The sequence below is a fragment of the Zalophus californianus genome, chromosome 7 (assembly GCF_009762305.2).
Source record: "Zalophus californianus isolate mZalCal1 chromosome 7, mZalCal1.pri.v2, whole genome shotgun sequence".
In the NCBI taxonomy this organism is placed as follows: domain Eukaryota; kingdom Metazoa; phylum Chordata; class Mammalia; order Carnivora; family Otariidae; genus Zalophus; species Zalophus californianus.
In genome coordinates this window covers 69,497,558-69,522,031 of record NC_045601.1, presented here as the reverse complement: position 1 = coordinate 69,522,031, position 24,474 = coordinate 69,497,558, and the positions used below count along the sequence as shown (strand labels likewise).

Genomic DNA, 24,474 nt, shown 5'->3' with positions numbered 1-24,474 from the left:
TGCTGTTGAGAGGATTCAATATACAAGATTCATCCCACCTCTTCCCCAGTCACTCGATTACCTTCCCTTGAGGCAACTAATATTAGGAGTTTCTTGTGTACCCTTCTGAATTATTCTATGCATCATGTATGATTTTAATGTTTGACTCTGACAAGATGCTTTAAAGGTATTACATTCATTACTCCAGGTGAATTTTAGAATTAAATGTCAAGGGCTTTCTGGGACAGTGTACCCAATACCATACAAATGTACACATTAATACATCATGTGCTTTTGCTTCTAGTGAATTCTGATAATTTGTACTTGAGGCTAGTGTGCCAGATAGTGGAAATTTAACCTCACCTGTTTGGCTTTTACTATTCTTTCTTTAAAACTATGTGAAAATAGAATAGTTAGATGATACTTAGGAACTTTTTATGTACTTTTTTATTATTACAGTAATTTTATTATTACAGTAATTTTTATTATTACAGTAATTTTATGTACTTTCAAAAAATTTTTTAAAGATTTGAGAGAGAGAGCATGGAAAGGGAGAGGAAGTGAATCTTCATCAGACTTCTTGCTGAGCATGGATACCGACTCAAGGCTCAAGCCCACAACCCTGAGATCATGACCTGAGCTGAAATCAAGAGTTGGACACTCAATCAACTGAGCCACCCAGGCGCCCCAAGCGTCAGACTCTTGATCTAAGCTCAGGTCTTGATCTCAGGGTCATGAGTTCAAGCCCCATGTTGGGCTTCATGCTGGGTGTGGAGCCTACTTTAAAAAAAAATGTGCTTAGGAGCCCTGATTTTAAGTCATCATTGGGTTCCAATGATACCCTTGCTGTTACCCCCTCTAAGATGGCAGTGAGACTGCTTGACATGTGACTAATATAGATGTTACAAGACTGGGAGTTAGGAGACCTAGTCTCTGCATTGGGCAAGTCATTTGACCTTTCTGGAATTCAAATACTTTCTCCACAAAAATCTGACAGCTTTCTAAGGCTTTCAGATTACCTACTGAAAAAAATTCCTAAGCTGCCTGTTTCAACCTAACAGAGTATTGCTAGAACAATTAAATCTACAGACAAGTGCAGCCTTGTCTATGGTCTATTGATCTCTTTTTGAGATGTTTCTACTTTCAGCCTAACATGATTTGCAAGAACACTTCGGGTTTGTCACTCCATTGTTACTTGTTCACATTTGATGAGGCAAGATTGACCCCAGGCAGCTGTTGAATGAAATTGGACATGACCCATTGATCTGTGACATGAATTCCCAGAGCAATCAGTTGGAAAAAATGGACCCAAAATTCAAGTCACTGTAATCCTGCACAAATAAAAAAGGAAAATTCTCATTTGTTTCACTTTTCATTTCTAAATATGATACACCAGGGGAGGCTCAGCCATGGTGTTAATTAGAAGAAAATATTACAAGAGAATTGCAAAGCCCCAAAGGACATTTTGACCTCCAGGGATAAGTAGGTTAGACTCTATTGATCAAAATTACTGTGCTCATTCTGGTTTCTGCCCCAGAATCAGAGCTGAACAGAGCCTTTATATCTGCAACCGGCAGCAGTTGTTCACTAATTAGCCACTCATGGTCCAACTTTAAGGTTTTTTGAGCCCAGTTGTTACCATTTTTTTGACCATCTGTAAGGTAAGTGGTAAACATGGACTTTCTTGTTTATGAGAAATAGAGGAAATCCCTCTGGGGATAGATAAGATCTGAAATAAAATTCAGGAAAGGAGCAAGTTTTTACATGGGAGATGCTAAATTAGTATTTAATAATAAAATTCAAGAATATTTCTAGGATCTGTAGTCATTATTGGTAAAAAGTAGTTACTTTTAGGAAATATAGGAATATTTGAGGAATTTGCTCTTGCATGCCAATATGCATGATTGTATTTCTGTTTTTCATGTTGGCCCAGTTTTCCTTTACTTGCTATTTAAGGGTAATAATTAGCAAGTTTTAAAGGGATAGTGGCAATAAGAAGCATTAAATAGTTTAGGACTTCCGAGTAGAGAATAGTGATATGAGTTAGCTTTCTCATTTCAGGATTTTTTATATATAAAATAGAAGGTCTAGATTTTTTGTAAGTGCTAAAGGAATTATTTTTAAATAAAGAATAATGTCCAGAAATTTTTAAGGGAATAATGAGGAAGGAACTAAACTCTTTGAGAGGATAGAACTTAGTAAATTACTGCTTCAGTTAATGAGGGATAAGTCCAAAATTTTAAAATCTATTTTTTATATGCAAATAGTACATGTGACTACATTCCTAATTTTTGAATTTCAAGCAATTCTCAAGTAAATAGAGTAAAATATAAAAGTCTCATTAATACCCCTCCTAAATTCTGGGGTATTTAATATTTAAATTTTATTTAAAAATTATGTAGACATGTATGCATATACAAGTAAAAATTTACATAAATATTTACATTGGATGAAAATCTGTCATGCTTGCTTAGAAGATTAAGAAATCTTTATTCTTTTTCCTTTTTCTTTTTTGCCTCTCTTTTGCCCCTCTACCCTCATAACCTCCTATAGACCTTCAGTAACCTATATTAACTTCCTGTTGTGTGGCCTGTATTTTTTTCTCCATGCTCATATAGTCACGTATATATACCTCATATATATATGCATACATATATATGTACATTTATAGCATTTTATTTTACTCTGATGTAAAATCTCACATTGAATCTATGGATCAATTAATTTGGGGAGAATTGACATCTTTACAAATACTGTTTTCCAATCCCTAAACATGGTATATCCCACAATTAATTTATATAAATAGAGGAGTATGTGTATTTGGCATTGTGTCTCTCCTTGAAACTCTGTCCTTTGGTTTCAGTGACACTGTTCTCATGGTTCCCCCCTCCCCCCCACTTTGGCCATTTCTCATTTTTATTTGTAGACTTATTTTCCTATGCTATTTCTCAGGGTTCTATTGGCTCACTTTGTCTTGTCCCTAAGTGATCTCTACCTATTCAGTGATTATTCACAAATGTTTAAATGTTTATCTCTAGTTTGTACCTTTCGTTGTTTTTATTCTCTAGACCCAAATGCCTTCTGGACATCTCCACTTTTGCCATTCAGCTTTGTTGGGTAAAATCTAAAACTTTTCAATTATAATTTCTGACATTATGTGCTTAAAAAAGACTTCCTCTACTTCAAAATTACGAAACGTTATATTTTATTGTAATACTTTTGTGGTTGCCTTTTTTACATTTAATACTTCATTCTACCTGGGATTTATTTTATGTTTGGATAGATAAGTAGGGAAAATGTAATGATTCCATATTTTTTCTCTTGTATTTTTTTAAAGATTCATTTATTCATTTGAGAGAGAGAGCACAGGGAGAGGGGTTGAGGGAGAGAAAGAGAATCTCCAGCAGATTCCTGGCTGAGCACAGAGCCCAACATGGGGCTTGATCCCACAACCCTACAACCCTGAGATCATGACCTGAGCTGAAACCAAGAGTTGGACGCTCAACTGACTGAGCTACCCAGGTGCCTCTCTCTTGTATTTTTGAGTTGATATTCACTCAATTCTTTTCTTTTTCACTATTTGTCCATTTTATGTGTTACTGAGAGTCCTTATTGACTAAGTACTGTGAGGGCTGGATGAGGTATATCTTGTTCATTGTTGAATTCCTTGGCATTTAGGACAATGTCTAGGTGATAGTAAGATTTTAGTAAATATTATTGAATGAATGAATTATGGAGGGGGGAAATTCTTTCATTACTGGTTTTAACTTCATAACACTTTACTGTTTTTTCTCTGTATCTTTAATATCAGGAAATCTGCATCTTAGAAGCCTTTAGTCTATCAAATATTTTAATCTCATCAAATTTTGAAAAACATTTTTTTTTCAGGGTAAACCAAATAACTTATTCATATCAGCTATGCTTCGATTCTTTCCTAGATCCCAAGCTTACTAGAGAAGGAGTTTATATTCACTTTTCTTCTAAGTTAATAAAACTTTCATGAAAACCTGCTGTTCCAGATGTGGCTTTGTGGATATAATCACATGTCTGTTACTGTTTCTGTGTCTGCTTAATCTTTACTGCTACGCTGTGCCTGTTCCAGAGGCTTTATGTAGCTGATTTGTTTTCTTTACTTGCAGTGGGAGCCATGGATAATACATAATGAGGATCTGCTTTGTTTTTTTGGTGATGATTATTCCAGTGTTAAGGTCAAGGAACTGAGTTTTAAAATGGAAAGACAATTCATCCCACTGTTATTTAATGATACCTTCTGTGTGCAAATAACAAAATGCTTTGGAATATGTCTCTTTCTGCAAAGAGTGTACCTTTCCATGAAGAGGGACAGAAGACACAACCATCATAAAATTCATCTTAAGCATAATGTCAAATGAGTGGTAGAAACAATAGTGTGGGCATTCAGGAATGGGAAAAATCACTCTGACTTGGGATGGCTAGGGTAAACTTCCTGGAGAAGTTGAGACTTAGTTAAGATCATGTAGGATGTCTGGTTAATGGCACATCTGATATGGGTAAAAAAATGAACAAAATTTGCAATGGAATACATTGTACAAATGTGATGGCCATTGGATACAGTGGAATGACAGTCAACCTTGTGTGGGAGAGGAGAGGATAGGCAGGAAATTGGATCAGATTGTGGAGGGTCTTTAGTTTTGTTTTTGTTTTTTTTTTTCCAAAAACATTCCTTGGAAGTATCCTATTTCATCAAGCATAAGCCATAAATATTAGGGCTGGAAAATCCTTCATGGCTTTGCTGACATGAAAAAAAAGAACCTGCTTCATTGATGAGCCTGTGTCTTTGTACATTATATCCATGAGTGCTATTAAGTTCAGTGTTTTCTGTATGTTTCAGACATTAGTCTCTTACCATGGGGGATTGGAATTTATTGGGTGGCATCCTAGAGGAAGTTCACTCCCACTCAACTATAGTGGGGAAAATCTGGCTGACCATACTCTTCATTTTCCGAATGCTGGTACTTGGTGTGGCTGCTGAAGATGTCTGGGATGATGAACAGTCAGCATTTGCCTGCAACACCCAGCAGCCAGGTTGCAACAACATCTGTTATGATGATGCTTTCCCTATCTCTTTGATCAGGTTCTGGGTTTTACAGATCATCTTTGTGTCTTCTCCTTCTCTGGTGTATATGGGCCATGTACTTTATAGACTCAGAGCCTTCGAAAAGGAGAGGCAGAAGAAAAAGTCACACCTCCGAGTCCAGATGGGGAATCCCGAGCTTGAATTGGAGGAGCAACAAAGGATAGATAGAGAGCTGAAGAGGTTAGAGGAGCAGAAGAGAATTCATAAAGTCCCTCTAAAAGGATGTCTGCTGCGTACTTATGTCTTACACATCTTGACAAGATCTGTGATGGAAGTAGGGTTCATGATAGGCCAATATATTCTATATGGGTTTCAAATGCACCCACTTTACAAATGCACTCAACCTCCTTGTCCTAATGTAGTGGATTGCTTTGTATCCAGGCCTACAGAGAAGACAATTTTCATGCTCTTTATGCACAGCATTGCAGCCATCTCTTTGTTCCTCAATGTACTGGAAATATTTCATCTGGGAATCAGGAAAATCATGAGGGCATTTTATGAGAAATCCAGCAATGAGGGCACTGAGGATGAAAGCAGCATCCCATTCCATTTGAAAAAATATTCAGTGGCCCAGGAGTGTATGATTTGCTCTCCCTTGCCTAAAAGAATCCCTCTACTTCAAGCAAACAATCAACAGCAAGTCATTCGAGTCAATGTGCCAAAGTCTAAAACCATGTGGCAAAGCTCACAGCCCATGCAACTTGGAGTAGACTCTTGCTGTATTAAAGAAGAGTGGGCTGAGAAGGATCAGCACACTGGACAGCTCCATGCCCACAGCCCATGTCTCTGGGAAGCCGGTACTCAAAGTCAGCACCCCGGACAGCAACCGGACCTTTCTTCTGGCCTACACAACGCAAAGTCTCACTCCTGCCTAGGTAAAGAGATAGCTCCCAGACACTGCCCGTCCTATGCAATAGGAAACTGGGGGCAGTCCCAGGATCGACGACCCTCAGGAGAGGCTCTCACAGATTTAAACAGTAAATGTAGAGACAGCGATGGCAGTGTGAGAAAGAGTGGGGTCTGGACAGACAGATCTTATCCGGGCAGTCACAAGGCCAGCTTTCTGCCCAGATTACTGTCTGAAAAGGGACACTTGTACAGTGACTCAGGAAGCTCCAGTTCTCGAAACAGCTCTTGCTTGGACCTTCTGCACCAGGAAAATAGCCCCTCGCTTCTGCCTTCAGCCACTGGGTACAGAACATCAATGGTAAGTAAAGACGGACAGCCTGACTGAACATAGGACTATTGCAAGAGGTTTTCCACTCTAGCTACTTCTTAGCCTTCGCTTTCCAGCTGCCTGGTGTGTATATGTGTGTGTTAAGAGAGAGGGAGAGAAGGTGAGGGAGGTTAATTTATGGGGAGTTAAATCCTGTCATTCAATACATTCAGTTAAATTCAATTCATGAAATAAACTTACTGAAAACTTACTTTATATCATTCAGTCTTAGTAAGTGCTGGGTTTATAAGTGGATAAAATACTGTCTCTGCCATCAAAGGGCTCAGAGTCTAGATGGGAAAGTTAGTAAGCATACAAATGTGATCGAGTGTAAGGTGCCATGTTAGAAGGGGTGGATGGGCAAAGGAGGGAGTGGTCAGTTCTTTATGGATGGGTCAGGAAAAGCTTCATAGTAGCAGTTACTTTTGAACTGAGCCTTGAAAGATGTGGTGAGTTTCTCCAGACCTAGGAGGACTGGGGTACATGAAAGAAGGCCATCCCAGTACAGGGAGCAGCACAGACAAAGGCTGAGAGCTGTGACACAGCAGGGCTGCCTGGAGAGCTATGTGTGGCTGGGGCACTGGCAGGTGGGAAGGCTATGGGGAGGGAAAGCTGGAGAAGGGGCCATGGGGGTCTTGTGGGAAGGCAGTGGAGCACCCATAGAGGGTGTGCAGCGGAGAAGTGATGGGATCAGAGTTACATTTTAGAAAGCTCTGTCATAGTGTGGAAAATGGATCAGAAGAGGGATCGTTTGTAACCTTGGGTTGCCCTTGTCTCACTAAGGAAGGAGGGTGTGCTCCATTGTTTTAATAGCTCTGGCATTTAAAAGTCATATACAAAGATTTGGTGATATATTTCACAAAGACTAAAGTCAATATTGTATTGATTTTAATTCTGTTTTCTGAAAAGCCAGTGTGGAATAAATGTTTCCTGCTCATTGTTAAGACATAAGGAATATTTACTGTGGGCTCGTCTCAATTCTGGAAAAAAGAATGACACTTGCTTTATCTACCACTCCTAACAGCTTTTTTCTTTTAAAAAGAAACTCCTCCAAGTTTGGTGGGGGAACTTCCTAGTTGAGCTCACTTGGTTGAGCTCACATACTTGCTTTCTCCTGTTAATGATAATGATTAAATCTATGATGATTGAATCTCTACCCCAGTTTCATATCTCCTGTGAGCTTAGAGATATTTTGTTACTGCACTAAAGCCATATCTTGAGGAGGAATCATCCTACTTAGATTTTTCCTATAATACTTCTTTCAAACTGATACTCATTTCTTGTCAGTGACCAGTCATCTACCCAGGAGACTATGTTTAGGATCAGAGTGTGGCTACTTGGAACCTACAGCAGGGTTCTCAACCTTGGCTACGAGTTAGAGTCATCTGGGGGCTTTAAAAAATCTTCATGCCCAGGACCGATCCAATTCCAATTAAACCAAAATCTTTGAGGGTGGGATGCACATCAGGATATTTAAGTAAATTCTACCCATAATGTGGGGCTTGGACTTAAAATTCCAAGATCAGGAGTCATATGCTGTACTGATTGAGCCAGTTAGGTGGCCCTAGGATTAGTATTTTATTTTATTTTATTTTTTAGATTTATTTTTTAGAGAGAGAGGGAGACCTGGGTTGGGAGGAGCAGAGGGAGCGGGAGAGAGAGAATCTCCAGCAGGCTCCCCACTGAGAACAGGTAGCCTGATGTTGGGCTTGATCCCACAACCCTGAGATCATGAGATCCTGACCTGAGCTGAAACCGAGTCAGCTGCTGAACCGACTGAGCCACACAGGCGTCCCTGGGATTAGTATTTTTTAAACTCCCATGGTGATAACAGCCGTCAGAATGGCTAAAATTAACAAGTCAGGAAACGACAGATGTTGGCGGGGATGTGGAGAAAGGGGAACCCTCCTACACCGTTGGTGGGAATGCAAGCTGGTGCAACCACTCTGGAAAACAGTATGGAGGTTCCTCAAACAGTTGAAAATAGAGCTACCATACGATCCAGCAATTGCACTACTGGGTATTTACCCCAAAGATACAAATGTAGGGATCCGAAGGGGTACGTGCACCCCAATGTTTATAGCAGCAATGTCCACAATAGCCAAACTGTGGAAAGAGCCAAGATGTCCATCAACAGATGAATGGATAAAGAAGATGTGGTATATATACACAATGGAATATTATGCAGCCATCAAAAGGAATGAGATCTTGCCATCTGCAATGACGTGGATGGAACTGGAGGGTGTTATGCTGAGTGAAATAAGTCAATCAGAGAAAGACATGTATCATATGACCTCACTGATACGAGGAATTCTTAATCTCAGGAAACAAACTGAGGGTTGCTGGAGTGGTGGGGGGTGGGAGGGATTGGGTGGCTGGGTGATAGACATTGGGGAGGGTATGTGCTATGGTGAGCACTGAATTGTACAAGACTGATGAATCATGGATCTGTACTTCTGAAACAAATAATGCAATATATGTTAAGAAAAAAAAGAAGAAGATAGCAGGAGGGGAAGAATGAAGGGGAGTGAGTCGGAGGGGGAGACGAACCATTAGAGATGATGGACTCTGAAAAACAAACTGAAGGTTCTAGAGGGGAGGGTGGTGGGGGGATGGGTTGGCCTGGTGATGGGTATTAAGGAGGGCACATTCTGCATGGAGCACTGGGTGTTATGCACAAACAATGAATCATGGAACACTACCTCAAAAAAAAAAAAAAAACTTCCATGGTGATTGCAATGTGCAGCCAGGGTTGAGAATCACTATTTTATAGTAACCTTGCCAGGGGTTACTGCTTCTTATCTCCATTTGTGAATTCAGCAAGACAGTTTTAGTCATTTTCCCTTTCTTATACCTCCTTCCATGTGAGAGGAGTCTTCGTATTGGCAGAGAGTTGAGGGAGAGATGGTAGTGTTTAGTTAAGGCAGATTTTTTTAAATCTTTCAGATTATCTTTTGGGGGAGGCCAACCATTCCTACAAGCCTGGAGAAAAGATGATGAAGATGACAGGCCCCCTTTCTTTTTTCTTCTTCCTCTTTCTTCCCTGTTTTTTATGTTTCTAGGAATTACAATTAATGTCTTTGGCCACAGAGATTTCCTACTTATGGTTACTTTCCCACCAAACCCCTTACAGTGTTGACAGACCACTTCACTCCCCAGATGGTAGGAAGACTTGGGGATTGAGGCCACAGCTATCAACCCCAGAGCTCTGTGGCTGAGACATGATGCTTCTTGCCTACAGAGGAATTTGTAACTAGAAATCAATGCAGCAAACAGGATTATAATCATCCACTGTCAATATATGGACTGTAAACTGCTCTTTACACTGTATTGGGTCCTGGATGGCAGAATTTTTCGGGCTCAGTAAGATGCATTCTGACTTCAGCAGTTGATGTTTCAGAGTGAAATGACTTCTGGTAGGACCACAGTTGCTTTGCTGCTTATGATGTGTCCCTTTGAGGGAACTGTCCTGCAAAAGAAATGCATTCTATTTTGGAAGGTCATAGAAGGCACTGGAAGGAGCCATGATTTTATGCTCTGAGACATTTCCCTAGCTGTCACCCAAACCCCACAATTTGTTCAAGTCCAAACTCACTGATCGCTAAGTAAGCTTCTATCAAGGTTGGTTCTTTGAAGACTTAGCTAGGCATGGAAAGCAGACTTTCATTCGGGCCAAGTGAGCCTGGGGAGGAGGGCTGGCTGAGTTTAGCAACCCGCACTACCCTCTGTAAGGGAGAACTGTCCCCATTGCTGAATGCAGAGATGCTGTGGAGCAGTAATTCTTGTGCCTAGTTCCACATGAAATCACTAGGGAAGCTTTGAAAACTGCCCCAGGAAAAGTCTGCAGATGGAGCCTTGACACTAGTACTTTTTAAAGCTCCCAGATGATTCCAATATACAGCCAGAGTTCAGAACCATGGCCGTAGAGAACGGAGATTTTGACATTAGGAATAAGATTTCCCTGTGAATTCTTCCAATCTTTTGGGATATTAAAGTGATGTAGCTTCAAAAGGTGAAGACACTTACACTTCATCCCACTGCCTGGGATGTACCACCCACCCTAAGACCTTGGCATGACCGATGGGGCCAGCTGTGTCAAGGCCCTACCGAGTTCTCTTGGGCCATGACCAAGGAGGGGAGAGAGAAGGATGAGGTTGAAACAGGCAGGAGCTGATACTAGGGCTTTATAGGCCATGGAAAGGAATTTGGGCTGGATGGCACAGGGATGGTGGTGAGCTGAGACATATGTTTCAAAAAAAACTCCACGTTCTGGAGAGTCTATTATAGGGCTACTCTGGTCTGAATGTTTGCATCCCCTCAAAATTCATATGTTGAGACTTATTTCCCAAAGTGATGGTGCTTGGAGATGGGGTCTTTGGGACGTGATTAGGTCATGAAGGTGGAACCCTCATGGATAGGATTAGTGCCCTTATACAAGGGGCTACAGAAAGTTCCCTATCCTATCTACTGTGTGAGGACACAGCAAAAAGACAGCTATCTATGAACCAGGAAATGGGTTTTCACCAGACAGGGAATCTGTCAGCACCTTTATCTTGGGCTTCTCAGCCTCTAGAGCTGTGGGAAATAAGTTTCTATTCTTTATAATCCACCCAGTCTACCTGAATGGACTAAGACAAGGGGTAAGAGTGCAGTCAGGGAGGCCAGCTAGGAGGCTTACACAGTGGTCCAGGGGAGAGAGGCATGTGGCTCAGACTAGGGGACCATTGTTAATGGTTTGCATGGAAGAACAGTCTTTCTTGTTTTTCAAATTGAAGTAATACATGCTCATTGAAAGAAATACAAGCAATGTAAAAGAAGATAGAGAATAAAATATGAACCTGACCATGTGAGGATTCATCTCTTTGTTCTCATCTGGATTCAGTTCCCACTTCACTCCCCGAAGACAACTGCTAACAGCTTAGGGTGTGTTCCCCCTACTTTCCTCAGGGTATTCGTCATCTGTCTTTGAGGACAAATGTATGTCCACACATATATGGTGGTTTTTTAAAATACAAATGTGATCATGTAGAGATGTAGAGATGCAGAGATGTCTTTGCAATTTGCTTTTGCTCATTTCATATGTCACAGGGGTCTTCCCATGTCAGTACCTGTGGAACGGCCTCAGTTTTACATTAATTCATGCTTTTGCATGGTATGGATGAGCCATAAGATACTTGATGGCCAGTTAGCCATTCTAACTTTTTTCTACTGCACGCAATGTTGCAGTGGATGTTTCATACATATATCTTTAACAGGTATCTAGAAGTGGAATTATTGGTTCTAATGGACATGCACATATTACATTTTGACAGATGCTGAAAATTTTTGTTCAGGAAGGACTACACCAATTTGTTCTCTCTCTTTTTTTAAAGATTTTATTTATTTGAGAGAGAGGCAGAGAGAAAGGGCACGAATGAGGGGGAGGGGCAGAGGGAGAAGCAGGCTCCCCACTGAGCAGGGAGCCTGACTCGACTCAGGGCTTTGATCCCAGGACCCCGGGATCATGACCTGAGCCGAAGGCAGATGCTTAACCGACTGAGCCACCCAGGCGCCCCTACACCAATTTATTCTCTTATCAGCACGTTAGCACCTCTTTCCCCACACTCTTATTCATACCAGCCATTATCTTCTTTCCTTCCAATCTGATGAACTAAAAGTGTTTCCCTTTGTTTTTTCCTTCCATTTTTTTATTTTAGAGAGAGAGAGAGAGCACAAGTGGGAGGGGCAGAGGGAGAGAGAATCTCAAGCAGATTGCGCTCAGCACGGAGCCCGAGGTGGGCCTCGATCTCATGACCCCGAGATCATGATCTGAGCCGAAACCAAGAGTTGGACGCCTGACAATACCACGCAGGCGCCCCGTGTTTCCCTTTGTTTTAATTTACATCTGTGATTACTAGTGAGGTTCATATGTTTACTGGTCATCTGTATTTCCACCATGAATGACCTTCGTCTGTCTTTTCTGTTGGGATATTTGTCTTTCTTCTGATTTCTAGGAGCTCTTACATGGTATTATATTAACTCCTTGTCTGTATGTGTGTGTATATATATATGGAAAGATTTTTCTCCCAGTCTGCTTGTCTCTTATCCCTGTTTACGGCATCTTTGAATTTTTACTATTAAATCTAAAATCTCTATTACTTCTAGGTTCTTTGTCTCATTTGAGAAGGTCTTTTTTTTGACTTCACATTAAGAAGTGTTATTAGTTGGGTGTTTTGAGGATGGATTGTACTAATTTATTGGGCCCTTTGGTTGAGCAGTTTTACATAACATAACAATTACCAAAGAATCTGAAGAAGAGGAGGAAAGATACTCACTTCATTTAGGGCCTGATGGAGGTCTAGACACTTCATGGGCTTCCTCTCTGTAAACCTGTAATTATCTCTATTTTATGGGTAAAGAAATAGGTGACTTGTCTGAAGTCATACAATTAGGATGTGGTGAAGCACAGTTCTTGGGACGTCGTAGCAGGGACGTAAATTAATATTTATTGGATGAGTGAATGAGCTGGAATTTTATTCCAAGCCTGTCTGACTGAACCCAAGCTCCTTCTATACCTCATTACTGCTTCTTGCTCTCTCTGCATAAGGCAGCCTAAGTTTAGCAGATTTTTAGGGTCAAGGATAGATTATTACAAAACGGAATATTCCACATTTGGATCCCTTTTCCCTTCCACATTATACAAAGCCAAAAATCTGGCTAATTGTAGAAAGAGCAAAAATGGAGCTTTGGAAGAAGTTGGCTTACAGTTTTAGACCTGGATTTTGGACAAAAACAATAAGTGGAGAAGGATAAGAAAATGACAGGTGGGATTCAGATCTTTCGGGGAACAGAACCTCTTCCTTGGTCATTCTTCTCTGGGTCAACCTCGGGAGAATTGTCTTCAGCGGGTTTTGATTGGATCCCTGGTATTTGTGACATACACAGAGTCCCAGGTGGGTGGGCAGGGCTGACTCTTACAAGTCCTTTGAGTCTATTTTGTTTGTCTTGTTTCCTATTTCTTTCAGAACATGCTTCTAGAACTTTCATCTCTTATGAAAAAATAATTCATGTGTGGGGCCAGAAAAATGAACCCAGGAGTAACTGGCATCTGCGGGAGAAAAGTTGCACTTTTGTTAGCTCAAACTTTGAGAAGAACTGCGGGAACCATTCCCTCCACAGAGACACCCACCGGGCGATGGGTGTGTACAGGGTGCTCCCAGCTGGGCCCCCCTCTACAGGAGACCCTCCCCTGATGGGGCTGGGATCAGTCTGTCACTGTGCCACCTGGTCTCACCGCCGGTCTGATCTCAAGCAGGGGGAGGAAGGGAGGAAGTGCACCCTGGGAGAGAAAATCTCGGGGTAAGAGCTGCTGCCCCTCTGAGGGGAGAAGGATTGAGACATGGCTGTCCTTCCCCCACCTAGCAGCCCGGTGGGATTTGATGCCCTGCTCGCTGCAGGGGGCACCCTGTTCTGCGGCGGCACAGCAGCAGTTAGGACCATTGATTGATGGAGTCACTGACCGATCGATCTCCTGTTGGTTCCTTCTCTCTGGAGGACCCTGACACACTGGGGACTGACTGGGATGCTGCGGAAGAGAGCCCAGCATTGGATGGGGCTGGTCTGGGCTTCTAGCCCAAATGGCTCCTGAGTCTTCTCTGTCTCCGTACTTTGCAGAGGTGGAAATGAGGTGTGGAGATAGAAAGAGGCATGATCTGTTCCACAGTAAGTTGGTAGAAGAGCCAGTGAAGACCAGGTGGATGAAAATGATGCTGGGGCCAAGTCCAAGTGGGTATCACTAAGGGGCAGAGCATATTCCAGGTGCTTAAGACACGTTCTCTCTACCTTGTACAACTGTGTAAAGTTACTGTTCATCCCCATTTTATAGATCAGAGAAGGCTCAAAGAGACTAAGTAGCTTGCCCCACAGCTCAAGGTCGCACAGCTGAAGTGTCTGCCGTGCAGCTGAATTCAGACCCAGATCCCGCTGCTCCAAGGCGCAAACTCCTTCCAGGAAGCCATGAAGCCATGCTCTCTCCTATCCATGACGATCAGCAGCCCCTGGGCAATGATTTATTTGCACATCTTCCTGTCCAACTAGCCTGTGGAAGCTGTAAGGATAAGGGCTGTACATTTTCAATCTTGGATGCCCAGCATGCAGCACAGTGTTGGTTGGTTGAATGAACGTATGTTTCTGTATAGATGCCAAAGACAATATATGACCTTTTGCTTTCAGCTCTCCAGTCTATTCCTTATTCACTGGTGTTCTGTCATGTCCTGTCAATAGGTTTATTATGAGAGACTCTTTCAGAAGCCTGTATGGCAGCTTTTTTTGTTTGTTTGTTTGTTTTCCCTTTAATTTAAACTTCCTTTATCCTCAGAAGCCTTTACAGGGTCAACTATACAGCGCAAAGAGAGGTTAAAGGATGGGTGTAAAATGTTAAAGGATGAGCATAAAATGTGATGCTCCCAGTAAATGCTGGTGTGTCTCTGACGGATTCTGTCTACTACTTTAGGATGAGGATCACTGCCTCAGGGATGCACTTGTTTTCAAGGGGGAAGAGTAAAAGCTAGCCATGAAGAACCAGTAATGCCTCTTTCTGGCTGACTGAGCAGGCCAGTGGCAGGTGTATGTTGGGATCTGTAGGAGCGGGAGGGGTGAGGATAGAAGGTACCACGTTCTTGAATCAAATGAAAGACACTTGCATAATGGGATGTGGGATGAGTGGCTTCTTCCATCTCTCTGGAAAGCACAGGTGCTCAATGGGGAGAATTGGAAACCCATTCCACTCCGGGCCCTATCACAAAACGGATGTTAAACATCAAATACAATCTTGCTAGTGCATCCTAATTGAGGGGCAGGGGTGATGGGCTGGAGAAGAGTGAAAAATTCTAGAGCTGTTTGAAAGAACAGCCTAATTATTCCCAAACAGATACAACAAAACTGTTGGCAGGGACTGGTGTAGGGGTAGCCGATCTGGGAATCCTCTTTGTACCCTGGAAGTAGATATGAATCCCTCCAAAGGTGCACATTCAAAGGAAAGTAGATGGCTGCTGCCCATCTGGGGCAGGGCAGTGTTTGAATGCCCCTCTTCTGCAGAAAACAGTGGCTTTATTCTATTGTAAACTATGATTGTCATTCCCACAAGTGCAAATGTCAAGGTCGAAGGAGCGAATGACCATCCGTTCTAAATGACCGGGTTTTTTTTTTTCTTTCTTTCCTTCCTTCCCTTCCCTTCCCTTCCTCTCTCTCTCTTTTCTTTTCTTTCCCTTATTTCCCTCTTTCTTCTTTCTTTCCTTCCTTCCTTCTTCCTTTTTCTTTCTTTTCTTTCTTTTTTAAAGATTTATTTATTTGAGAGAGAGAGAGAGTGAGCACACATGCACAATGAGGGGAGGGGAGCAGAGGGAGAGAGAAACCCAAGCCGACTTGGAGCTGAGTGCAGAGCCCGGCAACTGGGCTTGATCCCACAACCCAGCTGAAATCAAGAGCCGGACGTCTAACCGACTGTGCCATCCAGGCGCCCCTAAATGGCCAGGTTTTCTTAATAGAAAATTTTGGGACTAAGACCCACCTGCTTTTTTCAGAATGGATTATAACTTTATGTCTTCAGGCAAAGGACTGTATTTGACCTCTCACACCTACAATGTTACGACTGTGTTGTTTTGCTAACAGTTGCTAACCCCATTATATGCTCCCTGGAAACCCTCCTTGGCTCAGTAGGGTGCCCAGGGAGTGGAATTCAGTAACTTTTAATTTCAGTTTTCTCATCTGGGGGATGGGGTGAGGCCAGGCACTTCCTGAAGCTCAGATCTCAGCAGCTCTTCAGACATCATGAGAATGTATTATTTACTACCTCACTGACAGCTTAGCCAGACCACCCGAGTCCAGCATTACTCTTGGTTATCTAGCCTGCCCGCCATTCAATACCTTGCTTTCCCTTTACATCAAAATCCAGGACTCAAATGATCGAATATACTCTTCTAGTTTTATGTATTTACTCCCTTAACCACAATTCTAAACTCTTTGCCCTGCTCATCACTGTATCTTGGTGTTGGCTTAATACCCCTTTCTCTCTGGTTACTTTCATTTAGCTTTGTTTTATTCATTCATTCATTCAACTCTACCCCCACTATGGGTCTCAAACTCACAACCCCGAGATCAAGAGTCACATGCTCCACTGACTGAGCCAGCCAGGTGCCCCTAGCTTTCTGTTTTAAATTAGACCTATTATTTTGAGATAATTGTAGATTCACATGCTCTTGTATGAAACAATACCCTTCAGCAGGCTGCCCTCAATGGTGACATTTTGCAGAGCTATCGCACAACATCGAAGCCAGGAAATTGTGTTTAATGCCTTTTATCTGCTCTCACAGGCATCGGGGATTTTTTAAATTTCAGCGTTGAGGAGTCACATTAGCATTATCACATTTTTTAGGTCTTTCATCAGATTAATCAGGTAGCAGGTAAAGGTCCAAACTAGAGGAAGACACATAATTCTTTGGGAGAAGAGATTTCCTAAGGCCTCCAGCCCTGTGATCTTTAACACAGGGGATCAGAGGCAGGGAAAACCAGCTTACAATGCATAATGATATGTCTTTATTTCATCAACAGAAATGGTGTCTAGACAAAATTCAGTTAACACTAGCAATTCAATTGAGTGAAAAAAATTTTTTTGCACAATAGTGTATTTACAATGAGTAAATGAAGTTTCAATTCATTAGTTCATAGCAATGCTTTGTTTTCCCCAAAATGGTAAAAATTCTTAGTTACAGAGAATAAGCATCAACAGCCATTTCATTTTTACAATAAAAACCACAACGAAAACCACAATCACTTAGAAAAAAAAAGACAAGCCTAAGAACTAGTACAATAAAATGATGCATTGAATTAAGTTACATTAATCGCATAGAATCTGTGTAAAAAGTATGTAGAAAAACACCTGATGTAACCTGTTACAGTCGTTGAGCAGTTATGAGAGGTACAGAGGGTTATACAGGTAGATATGTGTGAAACTGTCCGTATTGTTCGACCTGGGGAGGAAGAGAAGAGGGGCTGCGGCCCCTTGCATACACTGAGAAGACCCTGTTTTGAATATGGCCTCTGGAGTTTGTAAGGCATATATTAGAGGTGCACTTGCATCAGACTGGTTCTGGAACAAATTCTCCCAGGCCCTTCTGGCCTCACGGGCAAAGGTGGTGCTTGCCTCGAACGGCACACTGTGTCTAACCAGCACCTGGAGCTCCCAAGTGCATTTGGAATCTTCCTGTTCACTCACTAGAAGTGGCAGGTCTTTTGGGTCCGAGCGTGAATGGGCATCCCAGCATTCACACACGCCAAATGCATCGTTAGGACCCAGGGGAGGTTACCCCTCTGCCTGCTGACGTATTTTGGTAGGAGACTTAGCATCATCGGTAGGAAAAACCCTCTTTGTCCAAGTCCCTTCCCTCTTTCCTCACATACATGTCCGATCAGCCCCCCAGGAACGTTTGGCACTGAATGAATGGTCTTGGTGCCCTTCTGCTTCTAAGGAGGGCCACTGTTTTAGCTGAGGTCAATAAACTGGAATGAAGTGAAAGTCAGAGGTGTTTATCCATCACTTGACAGTGAGATGCATGCACCACGTCACAACATTAAATCAAAGCTACAGATTGGGCCTCTGCAACCAAAGGGTATTCTTCACAGAATGGCAGCTTCATTCTCATATTACAATTAAAATGCACTGATATTCATTTGATATAAATATTATCTCCCAGGGTGGAGTGTAGGAAAATACTATACACTTACTTTTCTTTGCAAGAAATGTTTTTGCACCGTCAGTTGAATAATTTATCCTCAAAATCTGCCACAATAGGTCCTTTCTATGTACAAATACCATCTGCACACACTATCTGTGTACAAATATCGTCTGTTCTGCAGCATCAGTCTTTGATGCCTGGGTCAGGAGATGGCTCGGGCGGTACTGAGAACACACAGACTGCCTCCATGCACACGGACTTCCTGCACGAATACTGACTCCACACCCGGCACCGCACTGTGGACTGACTCGCCAGTAACTGCGCCTACAAAAGGATCCTCGGTCTGGGGGAAGTTTATTAACTTAGGATCGGGTGAACAGCTTTATTCTTAAAAAAGAAAAGACTCTGCCCCTCAGTCTATTTACAGTGATTTGAAGACAAAACTTGATTCTTGCTCCCTTCCTGGTCTGCGACTCCTCCCAAACTGTAAGCGATAGGGGAGCAGGTTGAAGTCACTTACTAATTAAGCAGCTGCTAGTTTCAGTGGGGTAGAATCTGGAGACCCAGCCAGGGGGATCTTTTGTAGCTATGTAGCTTTGCAGGCTTGACCCACTTTGGGAGGGTTATGCTACTCCACAGGATGTGGAGCAGCCCATAGGGACAGGACTCTGGGATTTCTTAAAAGGCTTAGAGTTTATACACCTTTGCTTCTTCTTTAAAGGCAATCATAAGGTATTAAAAGAGAGTGTAGGTTTAGGCTCTTTTGTAATGAAGATTTTAAGTCATCTCTACGTGGGGCTCGAACTTACAACCCTGAGATCAAGAGTCGCGTGCTTTACTGGCTGAGCCAGCCAGGCGCCCCTAGATCTCTTGGTAACAGCTTTGAACTTCACATTGTGGCCACTTAATTTCTGGCAGTTCGCTGGTGCAAGTCCTAGAGCTGGTCCCTGGCCTCCTTTTTAAGGAGAAGTGGCAGTTGGCATTCTAATCGCTAACCTTTTTTTTTTTTTTTTTTTACTTCCTTGGGAAAGCAATACAAGGATTAAATCCAAAGTCATAGTGCATCTTAAAAGCAGCATACTTTTAGAAAGACAGTTAATAAATTACTTGTACAATATACAAAATAATGTTTTATACTGCAGCATCACCTCTGACGCCTGAGTCATTGTGAGGGCACCCGGAACAGAAATAGCAGGATGGCCTAGTCACTTTGCCAGCTCTTTTGTTTTGTTTTTGCAACCGTTTTGTTCCAGAATCAGTACGTAATGAAGTTTGATTTTATTCCAAGGCACCCCCAGATAACGCAGAGAAACAAACACATACAGCAAAGCACTCACCTGCCCAAAGCCTGACCAACCTGAATGAAGCGAGGTTGTCTGGACACACAAGTAGGACACAGGCAGATCCAAGGGGAGGACTAGATTCAGGCAGATGGTAACTAGCCAGGGGGCCACCGCCACGGTCCCCGCCCCTACAGCTCATGCCCACCTATTTGGAGACCCGACTCGGCCTCGGCAGGGATCTTCCTAAGCAGTCCATGGCGGGAGGGTCCTTTATTTTTATAAGGAAGGGCCCTTCAAGCACAACTACATGTCACCATGCTGTGCAAACACTATTCCCTGTTATTAACTTGCTTTTGTTTTTCCTAAAAGACACGAGCCTCACCAAGGGGCCCCAGTTAAGGAGACAGTCTGGTTTTTAAAACTCAACTTGAGGCAGTTTGGATTCTGATCCCCAGCTAGTCCTCCCTTTGAATCAACCTGGAAACAATTCTGACGAACACATGGTTCAGGGTAGTAGAAGACAAGACAGGTCACACAGACAATTGCACAAAGCCAGTCACTGTTTATGGTACATAGTGAACAAAATCATTAAGTCGTTAGAAAATCTCTAAGAAATGGAAAGAGTTTTTCAAGCAGTGTTTTTAACCAGTTCCCATAGCGGGGTGGGGGGGGGGTTGGTTGAGGAAGAGGGAGAAATGCGAGGTGGGGGTTGGGGGCAGGAGAATGTGAGCTGAATTAGGGTGGAGGGAAATCAGGAGGGCCCCCTCCCCCACCCGGACATGGCCGCAGCACAGGGCGAGCGGACGGAACGACAGACAGGGGGAGACTGTGGAATGTGGTCAAGACTACCAGTTGCACATGAGCTGTCACCAGGGTGAATCACGCCAACAGGCTGGTTTGGACCTGGTTATGAGACTAGCAGGAAACATTCTTTTTTTTCCAAAAGAAGAGGAGGTCACTTAAAAAAGGCAACCAGAGAGTTAAAAAAAAAAACAACAAAATACTGTTGGCTGACTCCTCCACCGCAACACATACCTGTGGTGCATCACATGATTCACATTGAATTTAAATTCCAGCCATCACCAGGTTTCCACAAAGGCAAACCCCACGGTGAAGCACAGAACCGCTCCACTAGGCCAAGACATTCCAACAACCATAATAAAAACGGCAGCTCCAACGCTGAGCCACATCAAAATCTGTCTCAGACTAGCACACGCACATACACACGCACATGAGGAGAAACAGAAACCCAGAGGCAGGTTTTAAAAGCGGAGCTATTTGAAAAGAAAAGCCTTTTTTTTTTTTTAATCCTACCGCATGAACCAACAAATTTCTGGCATTCATACATATTTAAACATTTAGCGCTAATATTTGTACAGAAAAAAGTTAATAATACTAAAACATATGTTACTATGATTTCACTTTTCGCCTACATCATATACTAATTTCCCCTTTTACATGCAGCTTTAATATTGTCCAAACAATGGCACAAATAAAGAAACAAAGTCAACTGTCTACTCCCCACTGCCCACCACCCCATCCCCACATCAAACCTTTTGGGACTCTTCCCGCAGCCAGGCTGGAGGGCCCACTGGAGGGAGGGAGGGACTCCGCCTCCTCTTACGCTGGGGACAGGGTCTGGGCACATCTTCCTGTAAACGTGGCCAGGGGCCAGCATGCCCCCAAAGCCAAGGGAAGCTGCTCTCTGTGGGTTGCAAGCCAACCAGTTTTGCAGCAAGAGAAGAAAATTACCATCAGGTGAGGGTGTGTGTGTGGGGTGTGTGTGGTGTGTGTGTGTGTGTCTGTGTGTGTGTGTGTGTGTGTGTGTGTGTGTGTGTGTGTGTGTGTGTGTGGCGGGGTAAGGGGGCAGGGGGGCTCCTTGGCCATATCGTGTCCAAAGCCTCAGAACGAAATCTGCCTTTGGACAAGAGACAAGCAGAAAACCCTCAGAATTCAACTCAAAGCATTTGGAGAAGGGAGGGAGAAATTCTTTTGCCTGCGTCAGGGACAGACCCCAGGCTCACATGTGCCCACTCTCTCCTACTCTGGGCAAGCTGCATTAACCCAGGACGCCGCTTACAGGCAGGACCCCAGGTGCTGTGATTTAAACTGACTCAGGTGAGAGGTCCTGGGAGCCCAGCCTGCGTAGTGGGCCTGGACAGGGGAGCAGGGGGCCGGGGTGGTCGGGTGGCTGATCAGCCAAATCCTTCCACAAAGTTCCTCCTGCGCTGCCCTTCCAAAAACAGGCAGAGGCCTGAGGACGGGTTGAAATGAATGGGACTCGCCCCCTGGGTGAGAAAATAGTTCTAACTTGATTTTTAGGAGCCAATGCCTGCTGAGTTCTGGTACAAAATCATGGGTTCCTGCTGTTTGGATGCACTTTCCAGTGGACGTCCAAATTCTCTCCCCACTTAGGAGTCTGAACATCCAGCATCAACTCTGAACTCTCTGCATTTAAACTTTGCTTCCGGGAGAGGTGGGGAGGAGGTGAAATATAAAAATATTCAAGCAGATTATTGTCTACACATCCTAGGATGAATTCATTATTTGGCAAGATTATTTTTCCTACATAATTATCACCTGAGTGCTTTTTAATTAGCTAAAATGTCTTACTTTTCAACTAAAAGCAAAGAATATACAGTATACTTGAGTTATACTGAAGTAATAACAACTTCATTTAAGAAAATAGGTTTGACCCAAAACTCAGTGCAAGTGGCAAAGTTGACCATGACTGTACAGTATCTGCAAGAAAAAAAACAACAAACCCACGACACTCCGAGGACACCGGCCGATGGTGCCCAAAGCAAACCAAACAACAACAGAAAAAGGGTCTGAAATAAAACCTCAAAAAAAAAAAAAAAGCTTCCAACATTGAATTCTGTTCCATAAATAAGTACAAACTGAAATTGAACTGTGAAGCAAGAAAAATGACTATGTTAACAGTTACCAAACTAGTTCTAGCATCGGAGACAAAAGAAGAGGAATGTTGGAACCTGTTGATAAACGAGAAATGAAGTTTCCAGTTTCAGGATGAGAAAATTGAGGCATGCAGGACTTTTGCATATGGATATATATATATTTTATATATATATTATATATAATATGTACAGTCTAGCTATAAAACTTTGATGTGTATAGAAGCTGTCTTCAATGAAAAAATTGAACATTCAGAAGAAATTCCTGAGATAGGGTTTGTGACATGGGCCACTGAGAAAAAAAATCCGTGGTTGGGTCCTAGAGGTGTTATAGTCTATCCCTGTTGAGACTGAAATTAACCCACAGACAGGCAGTGTCACCACCGCCGTCTTTCCTTGCCTGGGCAAGGGGTAGCACCATTGTGAAGGGAACTGTGTATCACTCCCGCGTGGAGAGAGGAGGGAATACTTAGAAACAGTATTGCTGCTAAGAACGCTGTAGTGTGCACCAAATTCCTTCTTGGTTCTTCCAGACAACAGATGAACAGCACCGCAGGCTGACCGAGGAACCCCCTGGGGGGTGGGGGGGGAGACGTGGGAGAACTGGAAGGCGGGCCGGGTCACTAGGTGTACTCTTTCCGGGGCTGCTCGTCAGTCGTACACTTATCAGTCATCTCCTGGCAGAAGTCCACGGTCACCGTCTGGCTCCTGGATTCAAGAGGAGGCGCCCTCTCTGAGAAGGTTCCCGGCTCAGCGCCCTCCGGCCTCCTCCCGGAAGTACAGTTCTCCGGGGCGCAGCCGGGGGCCCAGGGGGGGCCGGGGGGAGCCGCTCCGGGCTCCAAGCAGCAGGGTGCGCTTTCGCCCACCGCACACTGCGCGGCGGCCAGGTTCTGATCGACGCCCAAGGGCGCGGGGTTAATACTGGAGGCTGCGGGGAGGCCCACGGGTCTGAGGACGGGGCAGTACCGGTGCAGGGCCTGGATCTGCTCAGGGCTCTGGATGTCGCGGCAGACTTCCTGGGAAAGGCAGGAGAAGTTGTCCAGCAGCTCCCCCATGCAGGCTTTCAGTTGGTTCCTCTCTGACAACAGCTTCTCTTTCTCACACACCTGGACAACAGAGGTAGAAAAGAGAGAAGGCCCCATCAAGCCTGAACGGGAAGACAGAAGCCCTGGTTTCCGGGGGTTTTCCAGCTTCCGTTTCTGCGTTTGGTAGGACAGGCTCACTCATGAATGACGAGGCCGGGATCTAGGCACCTACAAGACGTGTATTCAAGGAGCCTGGACGTGAGTTTCCTATCGGAGCAGCCTATCCAGGTGCGCCAGTGAGCCTGCCGCTTCCTCTGGAGAGTGACCAGCAACATTCCCACAAAACCAGAGAACTGCAGGGAGTCAAGGCTCTGGTTTCCTGGAATTTGGGGTTTGTAGAGCATCAGCTGGAAAACTCTCAGTCCCAAACTTTGTCGTTGAAAAATCCACCCCCCCCACCCGTGCATTAGGCTGCCATTTTTGAAAGTCAGAAATTGGCCAATTCCAACTTTATGACATTTTGGAAAAAGGCAATATTATGGGGTGGGGGTAAGACCCGTGGTTGCCAGGGATGGGGGGAGGGAGAGGGATGGACAGGTGGAGCACAGAGCATTTTTAGGGCAGTGAAATTACTCAGTGTACAGTCGCGATGGATACATTGTCCAAACCCACAGACTATACCACACCAAGAGTGAGCCCTGATGCAAATTATGGACTCTGGGTGGTTATGCTGTGTGGATTCAGGTTCCTCAACGGTAACAAATGCACTACTCAAGTGGGAGGTGTTGGTAATGGGGGAGGTGGTGAGTGCCGTAGGGGCAGGGCGCAGGGGAATTCAATTTTGCTGTGAACCAAAAACATCTCCAAAAAGAAAAGTCTATTGAAAAAATGAACGAAAATCACAACAAAAATCGACCACGGGCAATTTCACATGATTCGATCAAACCTCAGCAGGCTTTCTGGCCTTTGCGGCGGACAGACGGGACAGAGCAGGTCCTCCCGGGGACAGCTGGGGACCGCGCAGTGCGTCAGGAGCACCGGCTCTCCCTGGACACGGGAAGGGCCGACAGAGGCGTGGAGACCGAGTCCTAGCAGACTAGCCTGAGGTTCCGAGATGTCCTCCTCCAAGAAAATCTCACATAAGCTCTCGTGTTCCTAAAATTCGCCATCCCATCAGAGAGATGAATTTCGCTGCTAGAGGGGAGGCTGGTGAAAGCTTCACCCGAACT

The 24,474-nt window shown here is 43.7% G+C and overlaps 3 protein-coding genes across 12 annotated transcripts in view; 2 read left to right on the top strand and 1 right to left on the bottom strand.

The window, feature by feature from the left end:
- CASP8AP2 (caspase 8 associated protein 2) overlaps positions 1 to 5,111 on the top strand; it is a 53,020-nt gene extending 47,909 nt beyond the window's left edge. For both annotated transcript variants that reach the window (XR_003521464.2, XR_003521462.2), the window contains one exon: positions 5,093 to 5,111. The gene's annotated coding sequence lies outside the window, so the exon portion shown is untranslated. The remainder of the gene's footprint in view (positions 1 to 5,092) is intronic.
- GJA10 (gap junction protein alpha 10) lies at positions 4,125 to 14,482 on the top strand. 3 transcript variants are annotated; one of them, XR_003521466.2, is made up of 4 exons: positions 4,125 to 6,302; positions 13,316 to 13,489; positions 13,965 to 14,075; positions 14,176 to 14,482. XR_003521466.2 is itself a non-coding variant. In XM_027602462.2 (2 exons), exons 1-2 carry the CDS (start codon positions 4,866 to 4,868, stop codon positions 13,352 to 13,354), a joined length of 1,476 nt encoding a protein of 491 aa, XP_027458263.1. In that variant the 5' UTR covers positions 4,125 to 4,865; the 3' UTR covers positions 13,355 to 13,613. The 3 variants fall into 3 exon arrangements, 1 of the variants encoding a protein (XP_027458263.1); XR_003521465.2 differs by having other exon boundaries at positions 13,965 to 14,482; XM_027602462.2 differs by lacking the exons at positions 13,965 to 14,075; positions 14,176 to 14,482 and having other exon boundaries at positions 13,316 to 13,613.
- Positions 14,483 to 16,628: 2,146 nt separating this feature from the next.
- Positions 16,629 to 24,474, bottom strand: part of BACH2 (BTB domain and CNC homolog 2) — a 363,517-nt gene continuing 355,671 nt past the window's right edge. For all 7 annotated transcript variants that reach the window (XM_027603995.2, XM_027603993.2, XM_027603994.2 and 4 more), the window contains one exon: positions 16,629 to 23,326. In XM_027603995.2, the coding sequence (XP_027459796.1) occupies positions 22,844 to 23,326 (483 nt within the window). In that variant the 3' untranslated portion in view covers positions 16,629 to 22,843. The remainder of the gene's footprint in view (positions 23,327 to 24,474) is intronic.

What these genes read in the sequence shown, in the direction of transcription:
- GJA10 (XM_027602462.2), top strand. Translation starts at nt 4,866, where the DNA reads ATGGGGGATTGGAATTTATTGGGTGGCATCCTAGAGGAAGTTCACTCC. An exon ending in CTGGGTACAGAACATCAATG is followed by an intron (nt 6,303 to 13,315) that starts GTAAGTAAAGAC and finishes TATTTCTTTCAG; the next exon opens with AACATGCTTCTAGAACTTTC.